At 45.6% G+C, this 24,625-nt stretch overlaps 1 protein-coding gene across 4 annotated transcripts in view; it reads left to right on the top strand.

Moving 5' to 3' along the window:
* Window positions 1-24,625, top strand: part of MTUS2 (microtubule associated scaffold protein 2) — a 324,919-nt gene that overhangs the window by 294,683 nt on the left and 5,611 nt on the right. For all 4 annotated transcript variants that reach the window (XM_054812918.1, XM_054812935.1, XM_054812912.1 and 1 more), the window contains 6 exons: window positions 7,015-7,229; window positions 12,948-13,053; window positions 14,909-14,982; window positions 16,489-16,587; window positions 18,002-18,121; window positions 20,757-20,854. In XM_054812918.1, the coding sequence (XP_054668893.1) occupies window positions 7,015-7,229; window positions 12,948-13,053; window positions 14,909-14,982; window positions 16,489-16,587; window positions 18,002-18,121; window positions 20,757-20,854 (712 nt within the window). The remainder of the gene's footprint in view (window positions 1-7,014; window positions 7,230-12,947; window positions 13,054-14,908; window positions 14,983-16,488; window positions 16,588-18,001; window positions 18,122-20,756; window positions 20,855-24,625) is intronic.

The raw sequence follows: 24,625 nt of genomic DNA, 5'->3' as shown, positions 1-24,625 counted from the left end.
AAAGTGATAACAAAAGTGATTTTCTCACTTTACTGAAAAGCAGTTATTCCCTGTGACCTGATTTTGAGGAAACTGCGTACATGTGACAAAGTGTCTTCTGAAGCCCAGTGGCAAGGGGTGTTGTGGCTTCACAGGGAACCATGATTTTACCTCTTTTTCATGGAGGTGTGTCCATCACCACACACACTGGAGCTAGTTGTGCGTCATCTTTACTAGACAAATGGTTCTTTGTAAATCCATAGCTTCTGTTCTCAAACTACGTACTACCACTGCCAAGGAGAAAGCACAGCGTGTTGAGAAGTGGGAACTTGGGACCATTGCGGTACATGGTGACTGGGAATGCATTGCTTACTTATGTACATTTGCATGTTTTGTAGTTCAGCTACAAACTGAAGAACAAGCTCAGAACTTGCTTATTAATATCTCTGAGCTCTCGTCCTGGTTGAAAGACGGCAAAAGCAACGTGTCCCATTCAGTCTGTGCATTCCCTGTGTGTCTGCATGTACCACTTTTCCTGCTTGGTTTCTGATCTAGACAGGAGAGACAGGGAGGGTGTAAAGACATTGCAGCTCTGGAGAGAGAAGATGGGCTTTGCACTAGCTTCAGCCAGCAGGCTGAGTTCTTTTGGGCTTAAATCTCCCCAGATCGTGTGTGATGTTGGGTTCATCTACCCCAGGGCAAACGGAGAGGAGGAAGGGCACCTGGAGGGAGGACCATTGGGTCAGGGAACACCCTGAGTTCCAAAAGGTGGTGGAACCACACTGGAGCTGGGAACAGGAGGGGCTTCTCAGCTTTCCCTGCATGTGGGACCCCAGGTGCCGGGTCACACTTTAAGCATAGATTGTACCATGTGGTGGGAGGGTGACTTGGTTTGCAAAGTGGGGCTCAGGCCAAACCCCTGTCAGGTGGGCAGAACTGCAGATCCTCCCCGTGCTTCATCTTCACCTTGCTTATGACAACCACTGCAGAAATGCTAAGCCCAGCCCTTTTCTGATGCCCAACAGCTTGTGCTCCTTGCTGTCCCCCTCTGAAATTTTTTGGCTGATCATCATTTCATAGAGAGCTTTATTGTCCCCATGGCCAAAGGATACTGCAGCAATAGTAAAACAGCATTTCCAGTTACTCCCTGATGCCTGCCTTCATCGATCCTCTTGCCTCTCCACAGCTCTCACAGAGGAGTTGTTGCCACCAGTGCATTGTTTACTCAGGGCACCTCTGAAGCTCTCCATTGAATACCCACTTCTCATTTGAAAGCTCTAGCTCCTTCTAACGGGTTGGGTTTGCTCATTTCCATGAGTGCTTTTGCAAGTAGCTGTGACATGGGAAGGAAAGAGAGGTACAGTGCTGGAGATAAAGAGCTCTGCTTCCATTTACACCATGTTTGTACAGCTGAAGTGACTACAAATCACTGGTGGTTTTGCTGGAGAACTTTACCAGGGATATAACTGACTGCCTGTTTGGGGGTCACAGAGCAGCATGTCCAGCAACAGATCACTGCGCTGCCTGCCCTTGCTAGTGCTATTGTGCATGCAGTGATAGGTATCTCCTCTGCCCAAAACTGAGTGCTGATGGAGTACCTGGAGACAGTTTTGGTAAGAACCCCAAATACTCCAGAAAAGCAGTCTGAGGTCTCAGCTGAACTGTACTGCTTCAGAAGGGAGATTAGCCATAGATGTGTTTGTGCTTTTTTTTTCTCAAAGAGGGGAAAAATGGTGTGAGACAGTCCTTTCCTCAGTGGTCCTGTGGGCATGTGTACTGGAGAGGAGCCATCACAGTCCATGTCCTCCTGAGCAAGCCACCACGCTGGGAGACAAGAAGACACAGAGCAGAGGCTGTTTAGGAGCAACAGGGGTGGCTGGTGATCTGTCCTCTTTGTTGGAGGTAATCCTCTCTGTACAACCCTGACACGCAACACACCCAGGTAGAAGGACTCCCAGTAGGGATGGACAAAAAGAAGAACATGTACAGGTATTGCACTCCAGAAGGACGTGAAAAAATTCATCAGTAGTACAAATCCTGGCATCATAGAATCATAGAATATCAGGTTGGAAGGGACCTCTGTGATCATCTAGTCCAACCTTTCTTGGCAAAAGCATGGTCTAGAGAAGATGGCCCAGCACCCTGTCCAGCTGAATCTTAAAAGTGTCCAGTGTTGGGGAATCCACCACTTCCCCGGGGAGATTATTCCAATGGCTGCTTGTTCTCATTGTGAAAAATTTTCCTCTTGGGTCTAATCGGAATTTCCCCAGGAGTAACTTGCACCCATTACCCCTCGTCTTTTCCATGTGACTCCTTGTAAAAAGGGAGTCTCCATCTTCTTGTAGCCACCCTTTAAGTACTGGAACATGGTGATAAGTTCTCTCCTAAGCCTTCTTTTATCAAGGCTGAACAAACCCAGTTCTCTCAGTCTTTCTCACATATAGGTTTCCCAGTCCTTTGATCATCTTTGTGGCCCTTCTCTGGGTTATTTTGGTCTCACTACCAGATGAATCTGTATATTGTACAACATTGGACATATTCTGTCAAGCTTTATGCAAACAAAAAATGAAACAGTCATTATTTGACAACGGCAATCATAGGTGATTCTGTGAAGAAATGTAGGGAAAATCTACAGAGCATGTTATTTTGACTACAACCAAGTTGTTCTGACTTGTTTCAGTCATTTTGGTAAGTAGTGTCTCATTAATTTAAAAATAACCAGTCCGCTTTAACAACATGGGTGTTGGTCAGAAATTCCTGATTTCTCATGTGTAAATTCACTGTGTCAGACTCATTGATGCAAATGCTTGGATGAATCAGTAAAACAAGGCTGGACTAGCCAGGGTTGTTACAGGCAATGTGTCCAACATTTAGTTGTTTAGGCAATAGCTCTAATTCAGAATTATGATTTAAGGACTGAATGTGCTTGGTTTTGAAAGCACACAGTCTTTGTTAGCTTCAGCAGAAACTGCGGGATTCTGCTATACAAAGCAATGAAACTGTGAGATACAATCCACTGTTCAGAAAAGTCAGAATATATTTTTAAGGAATTCTCTTTTGGTAAATAAAACCACTGCTGAAGCAACAGCAGTGATGGAGCATGTGTAAAACAGCCTAGGGAAACCTTCACCCTTCTGGAGCCAGGCAAAATATTTAGGTTCAGATAACACTGTCCACCTTTACCCCCAGCACAGCTATGAAGTATTGCACCTAATCTGAAACCAGCATGCAGTGAAATAGGAAAGTGCTTCTCCCTTCCCAGCCCTGAGGAGGAATGTGGCCTCTAAAAGTGCTGAGGGACTTGTTATTTTACACAATAAGATTTGCTCATGTATTTTGCTAGAAATACCAAGGCTAGAAAAACATGACAAGCCATTGTTCTACACTCAAGGCGCCCATCTTTATAAATTATAAATATAACCATTTTTCAGCTGCAACAATGACACTCCTGGAATAAAGAAGTTTTGAACACCGGCTGTTTCCCTGCAAATTAATGGAAATTAAACATCAGAATTACCTGTTCCTTTGCTGTCAGACAAATGATATGTGAAGTGAGTTGAGAGGACATATGGAGATGCATAAAAACATAGACAAATGGAAGACAATCAGATGTCAGGTTTGAAATTCATATTATCTGTGTTCACAAGAGTTTGAAAGCCAAAGCCTGCGTGCCACCTCCTCCTGGATACTTAACCTGAGTGAGGTGGCTGTGATTTGTCTGTGAATCTGTGACCAAGGGTGAGGAGTAAGAGCAGAGTCTGTATCACTTTTGGGCAAAGAGACCATTTCTCATGGCAGAAGCAGACGGTCCCTATGCAAGGCCACATGACACCAGCCCTCCAGTTCCCACGAGAGTTGCCCCCCGAATGCAAAGTGTCAGGGCTGGGCAGGCTGGGCTGCAGCTCAGGCTGGGTTTGTGTGGGAGGATCAGTCCGTTAGTGACATCTCCTTTTCCCTCACCTTCCCAGCCCAGCCTGAAATGGGTTTTGCTCATCTGTTCTACACCGTAAAGCCACTCGGTGTTCAGGGAGTAGGGAGGCAATTGCAGCCGCTCTCATTTCACCCAGCACGCTGTCATCCCAGGAAACGTCATGTTATGTCAGAGCAATTTCCAGCCTGTAAGCAGCAATTGAAATACCTACAGAGAAGGAAAAAGAAAACCAGGGTGTAACTCTTCCAATAGCAGCCAATAGCAGTTGTGTTCTGTTTGTCTTGTGCCATTTGTTCCATGCCAGCATTGCATTTATATAACTTTTCTTAGAGATTTTTTTTTTCCACAAGAGGAGCTCACTTTTACAGTATCCGTATCCTGATATCTGAAAGCAAAATTCACTGTTTTCCAGCAACATTAGCAGGTCTTCTGTTCAGGCATCTGTTGCTGGGCGCTGCTGGAGGCGATTCAGCCTGGTTCACCAGAACCACCTGCTGAAGCCGCAGCTGGTTAAACGCTGGCTCTGCAAGACAGGCTCTCCCACGCTGGTTCCTGCTCCCCAGCCGGGTAAGGGATCCACAGACCTTGTATTGGGCTGCACGGGGTCTACTTCTGCTACTCCTGTCTCAGCAGAGCCAGGCCCAAAGGTCCATCTCCTGTCTAAGAAGAGATTCAGTCTTTTCTCACCACTTCAGTCCTTGGCCTCATTTGTCTCCACCTGGGAGACTCTGGTAGGGATCACTCCTTATTGTTAGAGGTGCTTGATATTCAGTATAGGGCAAATTTCCTGGGCAATGGTATAATTTTCTGCCTGCAATAGCATTTCTGAGTGTGTGTGGAATGTGCCGTGCACTCTTTCCCTGCTTTCCTCCTCCCTCCATTTTGCACCTGCATCAGAGTTTGATTTGCAAGATGCGAATAGTTTGAATAGTTTTGTGTTTCGGGTTACAGAAAGTGTTTCAGATGGACTTTCTTTTGTTTAGAGCATGTCATTTCATTGCCCAGCCTCCCTGTGTGCTGAATAATCTCATTAGAGAGGCTGGAGAGAGATGGGATTCATTACAGCTCCAATTTAAAGCTTGAGTAAGTTTGAATTCTACTGAAGGCAGAGCTGCAAGCATTACCCCTTGTCCTCCAGCTCTGGGATCTCTTTGCATGGTGAGGAAAATCAAAAAGTGAAAAGCAAGAGAGAGGGTTTAGAGCTATAATCCAAACCACCAGGAGACAAGACATTTCAGCTAATGACCATATAAATTGCACTGTTCCATTTCGGGTAGGAGGCAGGTGGGAAAGATTTCTGTGTGATGCTGCTGCGGTGCTGAGCTCACTGGTTGAGGCTCACTTCCTCTCTTTCTGTAAGGAGCAGAGAGCTTGAAAGGGACACAGAGTCCCTCTCAGTGCTCCAGAAAAGATCAGGATCAGAACAGGACCCCAGTAGTGATATCTGTCAGGACATACTGAGCAAGTCTGGATATTATTGTCCAGTAAGTGTGGAAGCCGAGCTCTAAGCAGGGTGAAAAACAGCTATGTGGGGAAAGGGATGGTTAGCTTGGGTGCCCAAACTACCTTGCACGGATGCACCTAATGTGAGCTGTGGTCACAGCCGTTGGTAACTTTGACAAATTGTTGCTATCCTCAAAAAAATGTCTGATACCATAGTAGAAAGAGACAGGAAAACACAAGTGGTTTTTTGCCACGGACATTGAGCAAATATAAAATGGCAGTCATAGGATAAACGTGTTTTTGAAACTTTCGCAAGTTGTCTACCCAGGGAGATAGCTGCTTCCAGGTCACTGATTTACACCACCATACAGGTCTGTGCATGCGTTCCGAAAGGAAAAGGAGGAATGAGTGCCTAATACAGATGGTATATTTAAAAGGTGATAATTTTTCTAAACCAGCTATGGGCCTAAATCAGAAAGAAGGTCTAGCAGTGCTATTAAAAACACATCTTTTCTTCTCTAATGTTGTTCTGAATGTTATAGTCATGGTGATTTTAATCACTTCTTACCTGTTAGACCTTTGCAAGTAAGCAAACTTTCTCTCTAAATGTAGTCTGGCTGACCTTGTCCAACTTTCATCAGGTCTTCAATATCTTGATTGATTGCAACCATTCTTTAGCAAAGCAAAAGGCCAAGGACACAGTGTTCATTACACTGCTGTCCTGGACCTGGGGAACAAAATATGTGAGGAACCAAATGGGGAAATAGGCTGAACATCCTTGACTTGATGAAACTGTTGGAGATACACCTCCTGAAACTAGTTGTAGACATGGTTGTGAATTCAGAGGCATGGTCACTGTTAGCTCACAAGAGTAAAAATTTCACATTTCCCGATTTCCTTCAGTACCAGCCTTTCATTTGCGCTCTCTGATTTCATGAAACACACAAGGTAGTGCTTTGAATATAAAAATATTTTAAATAAGTGTGCATTAATGGATTCAAGAGGTTCTCAATGGAGCTGGTGCGAAAGACAGGTTTATGGGGTGAGCAGCTTCTAACAGCTGGAAAATGGGATGTATGAGATGCATCTCCTTCTCCTGGTCAAGTGGTCAATCACACTCCCTGCATAAGATGTGCACAGGATGTGCCTCAAGAGCCCAGGCATATTCTGCCTTCTTGGCACATCACTGGAAGTGGGGACTGAGCCAAGACTGTGGCTTGAGAGAAGGAGAGAAGGAAAATCTTGTATCCCAGTTGAAAGGCTTCGTGTCAAGTGATTGTCTCACATGCTGTTTCTTATATTCAAGGCAAAGTAAAGCCCCAAAGCCTTGATTTGTGGATCCAAGACTGTGCTGGCCAGGAGGGGATATCTAGTCACCCTGCAGGTCCATGGAGTTCCATTATTATTACTATTATTATACTTAATTGGATCTGTTTTGCATGAGCTTTTGCAATGCCAGTGCCTCTATTTAAACAAATGCATGTATATGTGTGTGTGTGAGAGAGTGGGACAGAGAAAGAGGCAACAGTGAGAGCTTGTTGATGTCTGAAATTCATGGGAGCCCCAGGGCTGGCGAGAACCACTGTGCTCAGTGCTGTACAAACAGACCCAATGCCATCCCGAGGAGTTCAGAGCCTGACTGTATGGTCTTGTCTCCACAGCCCTCAACACGTCGAGATGGAAGAAACTACAGAGTGAGAAGGAGGAGCTGGAGAGGCGCTTTGAGGAGGAGGTGAAGCAGCTTCACAGGCAGCAGCAGGAGGAGCTGCAGGTGCTGGAGCAGCGGCTGCAGGAAGAGTACAACACCAAGAAGGAGAGCCTGCAGGAGGAGCACAGGCTGCAGCTGGAGCAAGTCAAATTGCAGCATCAGGATCAGGTCAGTCTCTGCCTGTTCCCTTTGCAGAGTAGACCATGCCAGTACTGAGTGGGTTCAGGTAATGAAATGTATTGAACACTCCAACATAAAACACTGGTAACCAACTGATGATTGGAAAAAAATATTCCTATCTTTACTGCTTTTCCACCCTATTGTTCCGATTGGTATTTCTACATAGTAGCACATTACATTGCCATGTCTTGTCTTCACATGCCTCCAGATGTTTTACAACACAAATATTAATACTACGTCTGCTCCCCATGCATGCTTGCTCCCCAGTCCACCTTTTGTAGTCAATTTATATGAAATGAAGGGTTGAACAAGAATCTGCTCAACACAGGTGAGGCCAGCAGAGCTGTACCCATTGTTATTTGCAGTGCTAGTTAAAGGGTGGTACAGTGGAGCGATAGGGCCCATGCAACATGTAGCCTCAATGTCAAGCAGGCGACACACTCCAGGTTCCCTGACTTCTGCTCCACTGTTCAGTCTGATCGCGTAGATTGTACATCCTAAGTGTTTCTCCTCAGTTTGCTTTCTGTATGTAGGTAGGAATACTCTCACATGCAGGTACTTTTATTTTTAAGGGCTGGGGTGAATAAACACAGTAACTCACCTATGGGCACCTCTCGCATGGTGGCAGAACATCCTGCTCTGGATTATGGCAACGATGCCTTTACCTGGCCTTTTCTCATTTTGCACTCAGTGAGCAGCAGATACAGTTCTGATTTTTCCAGCTGCAACTCTTACCCATTGCCCAGCACCACAGTTCGTGAGGGCTTTTCTCACACGAATATCCGCCACACTCAGGTGCGCTCTGCAATCTGTGCCATCAGGCTTTGACATGCAGCAGAGCCTGCTGCCATGGGTCTGATGCAGCACAAGGGCCAGTTGTCTGTGAAACGTGAGCCCAGCCAACAGACCCCCTGTTTGTCAGCATTGTTCTCTCCAACATGGGGATTTTGCCAATGCCCAGGGAAGCTGGAGGTGGTGGTGGGTGAATTTTTCACTCTCGGAGGCAATGTAAATTGGCAGCAACAGTGCAGTGTAGATGTCCTCTGTGACATGGATGGATGGATGGATGGATGGATGAATGTGTCCAAAGGTCAAGGAGAAGGTTGTATGTCTGCATACTCTGTATCTCAGGGTACCTCCAGTGGGCATTTTGGGGTTGCTGCCTGAAGCAGGAGCCTGTGGCCGAGGCCCCAGAGCTGCTGCTCCCCCCCTGCTTGTGCCCAAGGAGCGGGCTGATGGCAGGCACTGCAGTGGGGTGCAGAGCGCAGACATGCTCCATGCCATTCCTAAGGAGGATGACGGCACTTGTTGTGGGCTCAGAAGCAAACCAGCCCCATCAGCAGAGCCTGTGCCTGAGTTAATTTAAACCATTTAAGAGGTAAAGGCTGGTGCAGCACCATGCAGACACAGCTGAAGCACCTCCAGGAGCCAGGGAAAGGGTCTAGCCTGCACTGAGGGCATGGGAGAGGAGAGCACCAACACAGCACAGCCGAGATGGCAGCCCACTGTCTTTAAGGTCAACTATTTGTAAAAAGGGAAATGATACCATTTACGGCCTGTACTCGATGTACTGTAAAACTGTCCTGGGATGGGAGTGAAAAGACAAACTGAGATGGTGACAGTTTTATGTCACTCACGTCACAGCTGCCCAGTGTTAGATTCATTGGGTAACACCATTAGTACACTGGGGCTGGGCACAGCGTGGTCCTCACTGGCACATGGGTCAGGCAACCGTGACGGACAGACACATGGCATCCTGACCTGTGCCCCAGAGTGTCTGATGTCCTGGGTACCATCGTGCAATTTGGTTTGATTGTTTGGCACGGAGGTTGAAGCACTCTCGCTGGATTTTGCCTATTTTAATTGCTGGGCTTGCTGGTCGTTACTGATTTTCAGGCTTGTAACGTGCTACACAAAGGCTTTATGTGACTGGGCTGTTTTGTCCCAGACAAATGACCTTTTTCTGTCAGTACATTGATTTTCAAAGATGTATTAGAAGGTGCTGTCAAATAGATTTTTGTGTTCTAAACCAGATTTTTAAAAATCTTTCTCTGTAAATGCTTAGAAGCTATGCTGAGCCTTGTCTTCTGGTTCTTATTTCAGTTTATGCAAGGTGCTTTTCTTGCAATGCCCCTCAAATTTTCTGCTTTGCTTTCTGACATGAAGGAGGGGTGGTGTTCCCAAAAGCCTTGGCTTTTTTTTTCTTTCACTGTGTCAGCATGTCAGTTTGCCTAGTAGAAGATATTAGCTCTAGCTCCAAGCCTTGCCTCTCCTGGATCACCAGGCACTGGCATTTGTGAAGGAATCTGTTCCACGAGTTAGTTTTTTTGCTAAGATAGTTTATGGCTCTCTGCTCTTTGAAGTGTTTCTGCAGGCTCCTGGGACGACAAGAACAGTAGGTGGGGTTTTTCCCCTCAAACTGATCAGTGCAAAAAAGGGTGATATAGGTCACCATAGGACTTGACTACAAGTATACTTACTTTTCGCATGTTCTCATCTGTTGTGATTCTATTAATTGCCACACAGAAGCAATGGAAACACATCTTTGCCTTTGCAGGGCAAATAGTTCTCCTCCAGCCCTCTGGTTTGCTTCAGAGCTCTTTGTTCCCTGAATTACTGAAGATCACACAAACATTTCTCTCCACTGCTTCGAAAGTGCTGCTGTGACCCTAGTATCTCAGAGTTTAAGCCCATCTTTTCAGTCCGTGGTTCTGTTAGTATCTCATGATGAGTTTTAGCAGGTTTTGCCATTGAATTCCTACTCTGCTTTACACCCATCCTGTGTTGAGTGCCCTTGGATTGGAGGAGGCTGACGGGCCAGGTTGGAAAGCTGCTCACCAACAATGTTTCTTGGCCAAGAAAAAGGAGAACTTTGTTAATCTAGGAACCAAGGTGCATGAGCAATAAGGATCCCTAACAACTGCCGACCCAAACGGTTTATAATCCTCTGGTTCTTTCTTCCCCTTCTTCTTGGAGGAAGAGGAGAAGTGCCCAGCTCAGAGCATGCCAAAACAAGCAAGCCTGCTTGAAGGACCAGAGTCGTTCAGCTCTGACACTGGTGCTGGTCCCAGCCAGCATTAGAGTAGAGGTACCTAATCCATAGGCTAAAGAGTTCTTATGCTGGGTATGAGAAAAGCCTTGTCCTTGAGCTGTCTGTCTGCATGGGGGAATTTTAAGCTTGTGTTCATGAACACAATAACAACAGCTAAATCCTTTTAACTGTGGCTCTGCGGTTGTTTATGTATCCACACATCTAATTTGCAAGGTAGTCATCCTAATTCATGATTTCCAGTCACAACTTAGTCTTCTGCACTGTATTGCTGTAGCCACATTTTACTTTTGCACAAGATAGCTGTTGTTTCTTTGGATACACAGTTATCAGATTTTGGAGGCTCAGCTGTCTCTGAGGAGATGAGGCAGCTCTTTTAGCATAGCAGAGCATGATAGCCAAACTCCTCACAAACTGGCCAGGTGTGCCAATGCATCTCAATATTTCTCTGTTCTCCTTGCAGCTAAGGGCAAAATTGCAAAGTAAAGGCTACGATCCTGGCTTGCCAGTGTTTCTTGCTTGAGCTGCTCAGCTCAAGCTGTTTTGTCCACCAACATATTGAACTTCTCCTGCTAGAGCCTTCTCTTGATTTTACTTTATTAAGCCTTAAAGATCCCATCTGAGCTTCTTTTTATAGACAGAAATAACCATGACACGAGTTAAGTGAGTTGATCAAGCCTATGGAGTAGGTTAGTGGTGAAGCTGGAATTAGTATCCAAGATTTCTGGTTCCCAGTGCCAAGTAGACTACCTGCTATGAAAAATTGCAGGCAGGGGGTCACGCTGGAAGATTAAAAAGAGTCATTTGGGATGTGGATATGTAACATATAGAAGACAGAAAAATCCCTGGAGACCATTTGGAACATATTTAATTGGCTTTATAGATAGATAACCTGCCAAGGATGGTGGCAGCAAAAGGAGACCCCTTCACCTTCTGAAGGCGATGGAGTTGAGCATAATCATTCCTATGGGAAGCTGCTCAGCTGAGAAGCAATTAGAGTACGAATAAAGACTTAAGCAAGGGCAAGGTAAAGAACATGGCAATGCTCATGAGGTTTCAGCACGCAGACACCATATACAAGGACATAGCACTCTGGGTAGATAGTCCCTATCCCATTAGTAGCCCATTGAGTCATCTAGCCTCCCTTTCCCTGCTCTTTCGTGCAATACATCAGCAAGCTGAGTCCCCATTATTTTGCAACCAGTTCTCCACCACCACCAGTTGTGTCCTACATTATTATGAAAATGAGCTTGGGTAATTTTAAATTCCATGTTAAATGCTCATCTTTCATCCCAAGAGCATGCTTTCTCCAATACGGTTGGAAATTTTGCTTCTGTTGAGTAATCTTAACACATATTTTCAACAGTTAAATGCAATGAAATAACATTTATTCCAGTCAAGACATGCTCAGCTGCAGTATCCTTCTACCATTATTTAACATAACAGTGAGCAGAAAAGCTGTCTAACATTAAGTCACTTTGCAATGAACAGCTGTTTCATTGTAAAAGTAAAACAGTTTGATCCTCTGCATTGCCAGATATCACAGATAATATGTTAAATGTAGGGAATAAGATCACTGTCATTACAAAACCCAGAAAAGCAAATCGATGCATTGCATTTGGAAACCGCTCTGGACCACCGACTTAACCTTGATGACCACTTCTCACTGTATTTTCTTTAATGATGCATATCAAAGCACCATCACTGGGGATCTTGCTTCGCCTTTAGCCAAGTCTGGTAACAATGTACTGAAGAAGTCCCCAACCCATCGGGTGCACAGGAGCACAGGCTGCCCACATGCCTCTTCCAACTGCATCCCCTGCTCCCGTGAGGCTGTGTGCAATGTGGTGTGTGGTGCAGTTTGCTGGGCAGTCCCCAGCAGCAGGACCTCTTTCTGGCCTCAATATGAGAGCGGGAAAAAGTTCTGTGGCTTCACTGCCGTCTTGGTTACTTCCACACCAGCCTGAAAACTCTTGTGTCTGCACTGAAAAAGGTGCTGCCATATCTTTCATCAGTTTGTTGGAAGTGGACTCATACATGATTCAAGAGGACATAGGAATTTGGTTATTAATGACTTTGTAGGATACTCTTTTTCAAGTAAAAGTGTGATAGATCGCAATTCATTTTACATACCACTGACTGTAATTTCAATGTTTCTCTAGAAATAAATATTTTACAACTATGAATAATTCATAGGCACTTTCCATGGAAGTTAATTCAAGACCTTACAGTAAAAATCATTGCAGCAAAGTGTCATGAAGACAAACCCAGGATGGTTCAGAACTGCGCATGTTTATCTCACAGTCAGAGGGAGTCAGGTCATTAATATTGTTTAGATTGATGGAATGTTGAGATTTCTGAACATTTTGTAAATGTTCACTTAAGGGATTTCTGGCCTTTTGCTTTCTTATGTACCTTTTTCATCACCATTAAGTTAAAGGAACAAAAATACCATCAGCAGTGACTACACACTACCACTCAATGCATCAACATGCCTGTTTCATGATGAATAAAACTGGCTCAGGTGCTAGAAGTGTCACGCTCTGTAGATCCCTTTACTGTTTCCAGCTCACTGGAGCTCTCTAGCAGCAGCTTGTCAGTGTGCCACAGCATGTCTAACCGTGCGTCCATGTCTCCATTCGTTGTTGTTGGAACAGGTGGAAGATATCACAGCTGTACACGAAGCTGCAATGTTACAGTTGGAAAATAACCACATAGTCGCCATTACAGTACTGCAGGATGAGAATGACTGCAAGATTCAAGGTAAGTCAAAGACAACCCAATGGCTGCAGGGCTATTCCGGAGCAGGAATTAGTGCTGTAGTGAGATTGTGTAAGCCTGGATTTTCTTCATCCAGAACAGATGATACAGAAAATTTGTGTTGGTCTAGTGCTTTCATGTGGGGTGGACCACCAGCTTCATCTTTGGGGTGGGGGAGAGCTGTGTGCAGTGTGTGCAGCATCTGACATGGACCTAAGACTATCTGAGAGGTCTTTGGGCCAAAGACAAGGCTTTCTCAATGGGTCGCTGAACATGAGTCCAAATTCCACCTCACTTCACACACAGACTTTTCTCAAGAGCCTAATCCTTGGCTGCTCAGGACGCTAGAGCTCATTGAACATCTCTGAATTTTTGGTGCTTAAATGCCTACACTGCTTCTAAAAAAAAGACTCATCATTTTCAGTAGCAAAAGTCTGGCCATGCTGAGCAGACTAGAGCCACACACTGGTGCAAATCTACACCTCAGCACTGTTATCTTTATTTTGTGTTACAGTTTTTCCACGGGATTTGATGCTGCAGACAGACATGTTTCCTCCCTACCAGCTCAGTATCTAAACACATGTCTTTGTACATGCTTTAGCTGATATTTAACAGTTATCTGTACAATCTCCCTCTTTGTTTTTTACACATAAAGATGAGGGTCTGATTTTTAAATAGCTCTAGTAAGTGTTCCCACAACTTTCCCAAATACCGCTTATTGCAATATTTCCCCCCATATTGCTTAGCTCTGCACTGTGTCAGAGTCCAGAGCATGACAGGAGCTGAGAACAGTCTGCTCCCCTCTCTTGTAGGCTGAGATAGCATCTAGCATACCATTTTTAAATTAACATATACAATTTTGAAGGGGGGGAGGGGAAAGATGTTCCTTGCTTGAGAATATTCTTATCTGTCCGGTTTTGTTAGTATTTTCTGATGATAAAACTTGACTGTGGTTTATCAAGGCTCTCGTGGCCAAAGTTTATGGTCTCTGTTCCTGGTGTGGGTATGAAATGCCCTCCTGTGCCTGGAAAAGGCATTGCAGCAGCTTCGGTCTAGTGGGCTGTACAGGGCACTAAAGTGTTAATATTATTGCTGCTGTTATTGTGGCTAGCAAGCAATGGTTAGAGGGCAGAACCCCATGGGTTTGGGGATACAGACACAAAAAATAGAGTGTCCGTATACTACAAAGGTAGGTGCTACTGCTGTAGTGAATGACAGTTTGATGCCGTTGGTTTAGAGATTAAACTTTATTCCACTTTTGCTATTAAACTTTTGGTTATCATTAAATCAAGAGTGAGTTGCTCTAGTAGTGAAATCTTTAATCATATAATAGAAATAGACGACTTTTTTTGTCTTTGGGGTCTGTCAGTCTCACTAATGGAAAAAAACCTCACAGGTCATCTGCCACAGCTCCTGGAGAAGCACCGTCAGTTGCATTTTTGCATCTGAGTTCCTGGCCCTCTCTCTATCTTCCCAAAGAAACTGCAACCCAATAATTTAAATATATTTAATTTTAAAATCTTTGATTTAGGGATACTCACTCCGAATTGGTAAATGACCAGTCAGATTGAGCATTTTCAGATCAGAGCCCTCGGGAGCTGGGACTTCTGAGCAGTTCTGAAAAATCAGAAGCTAATCATGTAGAAATAGAGGTACCTGCAACCAGTGAAAGATTAGGAAATCTCGATCCTCAGAACAAGTCACCTAAGGTCACAGGGTATATTACTATCAGTTTCCTACTTAACCTCCATGCCCTAAAACTGCATCCCAAATTGCTCTTGGCTCACGATGTCTGTGCTCTTGGACCCTGCTTTGCTGGACTTCGCTTAGCAATGTCATGTCTGTGTATCTTCCCCAGAACTGAATGCTGCTCACAAACTGGAAAAGGCACAATTAGAAGAGAATTTTGAAAAACTGCGGCTGTCACTCCAGGTTAGCAGTTTCATTATTTCCCACCCCCGTAATGACGTTGCGGAGCAGCTGATGGGGCAGCCCCAGCCCCGTTGCCACCTGCCAGCACATCAGGCCCTTGGTTCTTACCTGCTATAGTACCTCTTGTCCTCCGCCTGTCCAAACTGGGATCTGACAGCAAAGGTGCCTCCTCAGGTTTTTTTCCTCCCCCTTGGCTGGTTCAGCAAACTACTGTCTGAAAGAGAAGAGCGGGCAAACCAAAAGGGATGAAAAAGCAGCTGAATAAAGCAAAGAAATGTCCTTTTGACCCTGCTGACTTCTGGCCCAGCACAGGGAGCAAAGTTGAGCTCTTCTCTGCATGGTGGGGAGGGCTCCAGCACCTGAGGTGGCTGTGAGCTTCACCTTGTGTACATAGTACCCTCCAGCAGGCATCCCTGAGGCTCAGAAACGCTGATGTCTCCCTGCCTGGCCCCGTGCCTGTGCTTTAAACTCTTCCCCGCTGCCTGAACGTGGGGGACACGATCCCGCAGTGTAGACACATCTCCGTTCCCACCGGAGGGCAACACGGTCCCTGATCAGGGGTGCCCCAGGGCTGGCCCTGCTCTGCAGCCCTGCGCATCACATCTCCCATATCCCACTATATAACACCAAGCTCAAGATCATCTTGGCTTTTTCAATCCTAATAACTCCACGCTGTTCTCACTCTCTAGATGAAGAAATGCCAAGGAGGGGAGGGCAGAAGCGTGCCCCTGTGATTCACTCTAAGTTTGGAAATCTTGTGTGAACAAGTAAAGATGCCACAGCAAATAATTCAGGCTCTGTTTGATTTTGTAGGCAGAGATGAATTACAGTTTTTGAAACCCCTGACAAGCGCATACTGTTACACGCAGCAACTGTCACTGCCTTCCTCATGTGGCTGTGACAGTTCGAGGCATGTCAGCAGTTTTGCAATAAGCACTGATGTAACGTTACAGCCAAGAAATTACATATATGAAAGATAAGAATACCACTTTCACAGCAACTGTGGCTTTTACAGATGTTGTATATAGAGAGGTAACAGGAATGCCTTTGATGGTAACAGAAATATGATTGTTTAAAATAACGTGTTCCTGCGCATAGCTCTGAGGTGAAATGACGGTCATTTAAAGTGCACACCACTAACTCATCGTTGCTTGTTACCATGTCAGAAGCCTAGAAAGGTGAAGGAAGCAGGATGGGGTATCTACTGCCTCGTTCAGACGCTAGGGACTGCACAAATGGTCTCTTTTGTGCCTGTGATATAAATGCCAGCTCTCTTAAGGGAGGACTTGCCGCAGGTGTGGCAGGGATTTCGGGATTGTCTGAGGCACTGGATTATCAAAACTCCCACTGTATGTTCAAGTGGCCTTACGTAAAAAAATACCACCTTGTAGAGGTTTCTAAGCCTTGTTCAGCTCCCCTGGTGATTTCATAGTGCAGATTGACTCATATGAATCTAAGAGGGGTGGTAGTGTGGTTGGTGTGTTCATTGGTGTGTCTCCCCTTCAGGACCAGATAGACACCCTCACCTTCCAGAACCAGTCTCTTAAGGCCAAAGCAGACCGATTTGAAGAGGCTCTGAAGAAAAACACTGAAGAGCAACTGAAGGTAGATGACAACTATAACTATATAGTCATCAAGATACGTGTTTCTAAGTATGACTCACATCACGCAATTCAGTGGATAGCAATGGGATCTTTACCCCAGCAACTGCAGGGCAGGTCCCAACCGAGACCCCAGATCTTCAGCTCTGCGGAAGAGTCAGAAATCTTAGCTTAGGTCCATCATTTTCTGAGTTCACTTCTTTTTCTTTATTCTTTCACCCAGCATTTGTAGCTCTGTTTCCAAAATATTTCATTAACTCCATTTTATGTCCTTGCTGCTGTCTATTCTTCTTCCCCTTCTTCCTCTCTTTCTCTTTACTTTTTGTCTTTTCACATTTATGTTTCTTTTTTTGTGCCTTCTGAACCAACTTCTTTGATATCCTCTCTATCCCTTCATTTTTTTCTGGACTTGCAGGGGACAGCCCTGTCATATGAAGCATTTATTCAACTGCTGTCTATTTGGGCCATGCTGTTTATTTACAGTGTGTAAGTAAACAGACACTGCAATTATTTATCTGAAATGAAATAACCCTGAAATGCCCCTCCAAAAAGAGTTTTCTTTTAACTTGTTCGCAGCACAACCCCATGGGCAGTTGTATCAGCATGACAGAGGGGACAGAATGAAAATAGTGGGATGAGCAAGGGGATCAGTGAGTTTTTAGATGAGAAAACTCCTTAGGAAAGGAGTACAAATGTTTGAAACAGGCTTGGCCATGGGAAACAGGTAGTGTCAGTCCCTTTCCACCTCTGCTGCAGTATTTAATTTACATGAAAGGACAAATTCTGCTGTGTCACAGTGCTGTTAGTGCCAAGTACCACCAGGCAGTTCACTGGAATGAGTTACACTGGGAAAAATCCAGAACAGCTTAAGTCAGCGACAGTATTTCATCAGTATAATACAGAGCACATCTTTTGCCCATGAGTTGAACTCTGGTATCCTCTACATCTGAAGTTCTTGGGCAGAGGAGGAACTTCTTCCCACCAGGTCTGACCTTTGTTAACAGGCACTGTGATGCCGTGGTGCAGGCGAGGCAGAACACTGTAGCTTTCATCTCCAGCCCCCTTGTCTGGTTTCCTCAGTTTCATGCTTGTACTTTTCCCAAGCCAAAATCCCTGCACTATCATAAAACACCTCGTGCAGTTCCCAAGCTATGAGTAGGAATGAGGTTGCTGAACAACCTGGTATCCCATCCTTCTAGCCATAAGGGTGGTCAAAAGAAAGTTACTGTTGACTATGCAGCCAAAAGGATGGTCTAGGAGAGAATATCAGGGTTCAGATGGGCTGGGGAGGCTGAGGTCCAGGTGGTTTTCACATCACTGAGACTCCCAAACCACCAGGTACATTGAGGAAACTTTGTCTTATGACTGAAGATACATTTATGGCTGACAGATATCCAAATCAGTGGTATATTTCCTAGATTGTACGAGCTCCATATCTGCACTTAGAAAAAGATCTGAAGAGCTTGAAACATGTTCTGGAGATGAAGAACCATCAGATTCACCAACAGGAGAAGATGATTATGGAGCTAGAAAAACAGGTGAGTTGTTATTTTTCCTCTGGAGGAGTCATCACAGAGGTAGAAAAGTAAAAGTTTGGCTACAGCAGATGAACTGAAAAGGGGTGAGAAAACACAGGGGGTTGGGGCAAGACACAGTCAAAGAGCATCATAAATGCTATGTATTGTGGTGTTCTACTGTCAACCTACATAGCTGCTTCTACTATACCATGTCTCAGGTTTTCACTCAGGAATTGGGATCTTCTCCCATCCCTTCACCCACCCATGATACCCTCGATTTCTCCCACACATCCGTTGATCTGTATTGCTTTTTCATGTAATACCTGCTCAGCCTGTTACGTTAGCGAGGCAAGTGGTGTAGGAAGAATGGAGGAAGGGGAACTTTGTGGTACTCCAGGGCTTCATTTTGTACACCAGACTGCACCATACGTCCCCAGAGGAGTCAGGTAATCATTTAGGGCTGGAGAAGGCAAGTGGAGGAAGACTGAGCCGCGTGTGTCTTGCTGCTGCTCGTGCAGGCATTTAGGGAGCTCCCAGCTGCAAGTAGAAATTAACAGTATTCAGCAAGCAGTCCCTAGCAAGGCTTACGCTAGGAAATGTCTCTCCAACCCTGAACTAATGCCTGTGCTGTTTTCTCATCCTTTGTTTGTGGGGTTCCCTAACGAAGAACTCCCCAGTTCACCATCAATTACATTTTTTTATTGGAAGAGGGATTCATTTTGTGAGGCGTAACCTACAGTGACAGTAAACGTATACTGTGGTGACAGGATGAGGCACTACCTCAGCTGAGGAGCCGGGACAGCTGGTTCAGCACAGCATTCAGCAAGATTTTCTTCCATTTACAGGGAAATCTGAGAACTCAGATGATTATTTTGCTGAACACGCTTGAGTAAGTGGATGTAGAGAAAAGTGCCTCTTTAAAACTGAGGATTGTTAACTGCGCTCCTTCCAGTACACTGCTCCTGGAGCTAAGCCAGCATCTCAAAGCATGGACTGCAGTGTTATACTGAGAAAAAAAACCAACCAAAACCCAACAGCCTACATGGTTCCTGGTCATTTAGCTGCTTTTGCTAATTAACCACTTACGAACACACAATCCTGCACCTGCCCTTTGTCACAGTAAAACACTGGGTCTACCGTGATCCAAAGGCACAAGTGCTTTCTGTTTAAAGACCTACCTTCATAAGTGCCAGAACATCTACAGGGCATCTCCAAATGCTCTGAAAGATGGGATGCCTCGTAAGGGAGCAGGAGGGCATTTCAAATACAGGGTCAGGCTTGGCTCCTTGTCAGCTGAAAGGGAGTCTGGAAATGAAGGTGGAAGGAGAGGAGTGGTATAGGGTGAGGGTTGCAGTGGAGAGGGAAGGAGATGCACGGGTCTTCTCCCATGCTTCATGTTGGCATAGCTACTACTTACTAAAACTACTGAGGAGGCTGCGAATGTGCCTGTGATGGTGATTCCTCTCTCAGAGCAATTCAAACTGGGGCCAGAATCCTTGTTCTGCTCTAACAAAATATACTGGGATAAGCCAGAATATCTGACAATCAGGAATATTCTTTATGGTTACATGCATAGACTGGAAACCACTGCAAAAACTGATGTGTCTGCCATAAAGTGTGAGTTATTGCTAACTCCAGTGCACAATATTTTGGTTCTTTATAAAAGGTTGGGAAATTCAATAACTGAGCTCACACAAAGATAAGGTCACCCTGTGATATCTTGTTTTCTTCCAAAAGTGTTGAATTCAGCAAAATTCAAACTGCTGGAAAACCAAGAACTAAGGTGATAAAATATGTCAAATTCAAAACTTGGGGAAAAAAAGGGGGCATCTGAGGCTATGGTACATGCCTATAAACATCTTACTGATGTTTGAATACACTGCTATTGACATCCTCAAACTCTGTCCTTGAACTGTCCAGAGTAAAAGCTACCCACACTTGGGATAGGATTCATTTCACTTAATTGTAGCTTAAAGTTAGATGTCTAGTTTAAGTCTGTCTTTTAAGCTGCCACTGTCAGCAGTGAAGTGTCTCCAAAGGGCAGCCCACCTCATGTGAATGTGGCAGCAGTCTAAGGCTGCTGCTGGGCGTAATCTGTCCTGATGGGTAACTCTTCCCTCCCCATAACTGGGACTCATAATCCGAGAGGCTGGATGCCAGACATTTATGTCCAGTGAGGTTAGTTGAGCTGGATGACTCACATCGTACCACCTCACACTCCTTCATCGCTAGCCTGACCACTCACACCACAGTGCCTTTTCCATGCTGGCCATCCCCATGGTCCCCAAGTGCCACCAGCTCCCTGTCCAAGAACAACGGCTGGTAACGCTGGCTCCCGAGGGAGGGAAGTTGTGGGGGCACCACTGAGGAAGATGGGGTTTTTGCGCTGGATGAGACTACAGCCCTCCTCCTCAGTTAGAAGTAAGGGCTAGTTCAGCTCTGTCTCTGCTCAATGCTCTGCTGATGACCCCACTTACTTCACCAGTATGATGTGGTGTGAGTCAGACCTCTACATCCCAGCTGCGGTCAAGAGGAGCACCTCCATCTATCCTCAAATTTTAGAACTCGCTCTAGGGACAAATAAAGATAAAGAACAAATCTTCTTGGATCACATGTTGGGCTTTCTTCAGACTTAACAAATCTTCTTTCGTTGCAGGCTGAAAAAAATTTAAAACTGGAAGAAAAAATCACCATGCTGCAACAGCAGAATGAAGAACTCAGAGCCAGGATTGAGCAAAATACTGTCATAACAAGGTTTGTGCTGATATTTGCAATCTGTCTAAGCTTGAAAGGACACTGCAGATCTTAACTGCCCCAGGGCTGACACTTATTTCAGAAGGGGAAAAACTTGTTTCCTTCTGAAAGCGTATTGGTGTCCTGATCTGCTTGTTTTGTTAAAAAGTCCTTTTTATATCGGGGTTTGCTTACATAAGGAAGGCTGCATACCTGTCTGTGTGTTTCCATGATTTTGACATGCTGCTGAAAGCAAAGTTGCCAGTGGCTTCTGATCTCAGTGTCATTGCCTGGAGACCTGTTAGTCAGTGGGTAGCAATGATGGGAAATGGGGCAATTTCAGGAGAGACATCCTAACGATGCCACTGTCACTCAGGCGGGGTTATCCTTTGGTGAATTTTTTTCACCTGCACTGTCTGTTTCCACCTTTGTCACAACCTGACAAGGGTGACAAGGCTCCTTGTGTTAAGTGGAATAGAAATAGAGAAGGGTAGGACAGTCCCTGTCCCAGAGAGTTTATAGTCTGCTGTAAGGCAAGAGACCGCAGCTGGAGCCAGGCAGAAAGGGTACCGGGGGGAGATGCTGGAGTTGAACTTGTCCCAACACACCAGCTGCCTAGCTGTCCTTGTTGCCAGAAATGGTGCCATTGGCCTAAAAGGCAGTTTAATTTTTAGCTGACTTTTTAAGGCTTCAGCATCTTACCTCTGATTTAGTTTGAGTATTTGTCTTTCTAGTGTCTCCTTTATTAATGATTCACCCTTTAAAAATTGTCTCCTGCATGTAGATATTTTAAAAAGGCAGCATTGCTTGTACTAGCACTCAGATTGGGGTGAGGATTATGTTTCCTCTCACCTGATTGTAAATACCTGTAACACACATGTCACTGTCTGAGCTGGGTGTCTACAGCCTTGGGGAGGAAAAATGGGAATTTTTAAGGTCTGGTTCACCAGACCAGTTTGAAACACCTGTTTGGGGCTGGATGAGTTGTGTTCTGGAAGTGGCAGTCTCTCTCCATGCCTGTGACAGCTGCCAGGGTGCCTGGGTCAGTGCCTGGCATCTCTGCATTGCAGTTACGTGCCTCTGGCTGGACAAACAGCACCCTCCGCTCCCTGACGGCGTCCAGCAGCAGCGCTTTGCTTCTTGACAGTAACTATGTAGGTACTGGTTTCAAAGAACATGTTTTGGGAGAAATTCTAAATTTGAGGTCAGCCTGGAAAGTCAACTTAGAGGACAGTCATTTTCAACAGTAACAATGTGGGGACAGCTATAGGGACAGTGTCAGCCAGGGCTTTAAAGTCGGGAGCTATTAAAACATGCATTTTCCTGGCAGCAGTAGCCACCCCGACTGTGCTTTTATGTTTTACTGGCACTGCCTGGGAAGTGCAGCATGAACAAGCTCAGGGAGCTGCCCTTGCTGGGGAACAGTGTGGATTAGAGCTATTTCTGCCGATTTGCAGTTTGGGTGCCCACGTGTCTGTGGCAACCCAGCAGCAGCGAGAGGAGGGAGCGGAGCAGGAGGGATGGGAGCCAGAGCAAAGCCAGCCTTTGCAGCACGGCCAGGAGGGAGGTTGCGAAGGCATCGGGGGGCTGAGAGGTGCATCACAGAGATATTCCCAATCATAGTGAAGGGCAAGTGCAAAGGAAGGGAGAAAAGCCATGCAGGTAGATTATGCACCAGCTTTGGACACAGGAGCTTCACAGAGTCTCTGCTGGGACTTCCCCAAGCACTTGGATAATCATCTGATTTCCCAACATCTCAGATTCTCCCTCCAAATCAACCAGCATTATTTTGATCCTTCGGACTAGGGATGTTTGAAGAATGGTGGTTTCCAGCACCCTAGAGATGAAGATGACCAGGAGGGTGTCTGGTCTCTGTTGGCATAGCCCAGGCACCTACTGATTGTCTGGGCCTTTTGGGACAGGCTTTAATGCGAGTCGAGGGCACGACTCAAGTACCTTCCCCTGCATGCCTATCATGTCGGTGTGCCCCTGCAGACCTCTGTGGTTTTATGGCTGTGATTTGTTATAGCTGCTTAAATTGTCAGGAGGCTGGCAGAGGAACACATCTGATAGTAAGTCTGCAGTGCTGGGGATAAGGGTTTCCCTAGATTAGGTCTAAAATTGGAACATATATCTCAAGATACAAACTTACATAGTGAGAACACATTTGCTTTTACATTGCTTCTCTTCCTTCTTCTGCCTGAACAATGAAGAGGGGCTGAACAGGCACCTGTATCTTTCACACGCAGCGATGCTGCATCTGTCCGTCTCCCTCCCCACGGTGCAGCAGAGGCAGATACAGGTTGGCTCAGCTGAAGGCAGAGGCTTTGCCGTGCTGGCTGTGCAAGCTGCCTCTGTCTCTGGGTGGCGTGAAGCTGGTTCTGCCTGTATCCAGTCACGTCACGTTAGGTAACACATTGTAAATTCCCAACACAATGTGCACAAGGCTTAAATAAGCAGCGCGACAAGCAGCAGCTCCTTCCTCCATCTGCGTGCCAAAGCAGGTCTCTCTGGAGGACATGTCCACATGCTGCACAGGGACTTGACTGCACGGCTTTTTTCTGCTCAGATGTCTCCCTGCTTACCTGGAGGTCATGCATATAACTTGCTGCCTCTGCCAGCAAATTGCAGTGTGCATTAGTGCCTCAAAATCTGTTATGTGAGAGACCCCACAGGACGCTGATACCATGGATCCTGCCATACACCCAGCAAGCAGCATTAAGCCTCCAATGTAAAGGAGGCTGATACGTGCTGATGGGCTGTGGTCCATGCTTGCCTCCTGTCCAAGCAGTGCCTTTAGCAGAGGGGGGAGCTGAGCCCTTCATCGTGCTCTGAGGTGTGCGCTGGTGTGACGAGCCTGTTCCCAATACCCAGATGAGCTTTACCAGCCAGTCACACAGAGCCGCACAAAGGCAGGGAAGGCATGTGCTTTTTCTTTTCTCAGCGAATGCTGGCTGGAAAAGGATGTAGGGGGGCTCTGTGTTTAACTTTTATGGCCTGTCTTGTTAGACACTGCAAAAGAAAAAGTAATTCCACATGTAGCAAGAGGTTTCCTATGGAGTTATTTCTTCAGTGTGAGCTCCCATGTGGTCTTTCTTGTGCCTGTTAGACCATGAGCTCATGCCACAGCTGGTTCCCCAATGGGATTGTGAAGAGGATTTTCCTCCTCTACCAGTCAAGCAGCTTTCTGAAAATTTCTGCCAACTTGTGTCCTTTAATCCTTCGACTCTGCTAGCCATTGCTTCATGGTTCAAAACTTTCAGGGAGTAGGAGAACAACGGACATATTCTTAATCACCTGAGCTCCATTTGTGTAGGAACTGAGGCTAAAGAAGCAGAACTTCTTTAGAAATGTTTTTTAAACACCCTGTCAGAGACTTTTGATGACACAAAGAGAGTGGACCAGCAGTCCATGACATCTGCTGTGTGCTTCAGGCTATTCCCAGAAAAGGAGTTGTGCAGAATTTCATGTGTGCATTCAAAATCCACACCCAGCTGCTGCTGAACCCTTGAAATACTGGGGGGAGGTTAGGTTCCTCCCTGTTTATTTCTATAAAGTCCTAAGTTGCCTGTAAATCAGGTTAAGTACATGCCCAGAGCTGCTCTAGACTGATCACATCAGGACCTGGCTCCTGCCCAAGCGTAATGGGGCTGCAGAAGCCACATATTCCTGCATGCATCCTCCGGGACAGTGGTGTTGCCAGCACATGCCCAAAATACATCTTGATCAGCACTTTCTACTGCTTATTGGTTATCTGCAGGGATGTCATTGCTGGGGCAGGCCATGTTGGGT

Source organism: Grus americana, chromosome 1, assembly GCF_028858705.1.
Source record: "Grus americana isolate bGruAme1 chromosome 1, bGruAme1.mat, whole genome shotgun sequence".
NCBI classification, from domain to species: domain Eukaryota; kingdom Metazoa; phylum Chordata; class Aves; order Gruiformes; family Gruidae; genus Grus; species Grus americana.
Note: the sequence above shows the minus strand (reverse complement) of the source record. Positions and strands in the feature narration are given on the sequence as shown.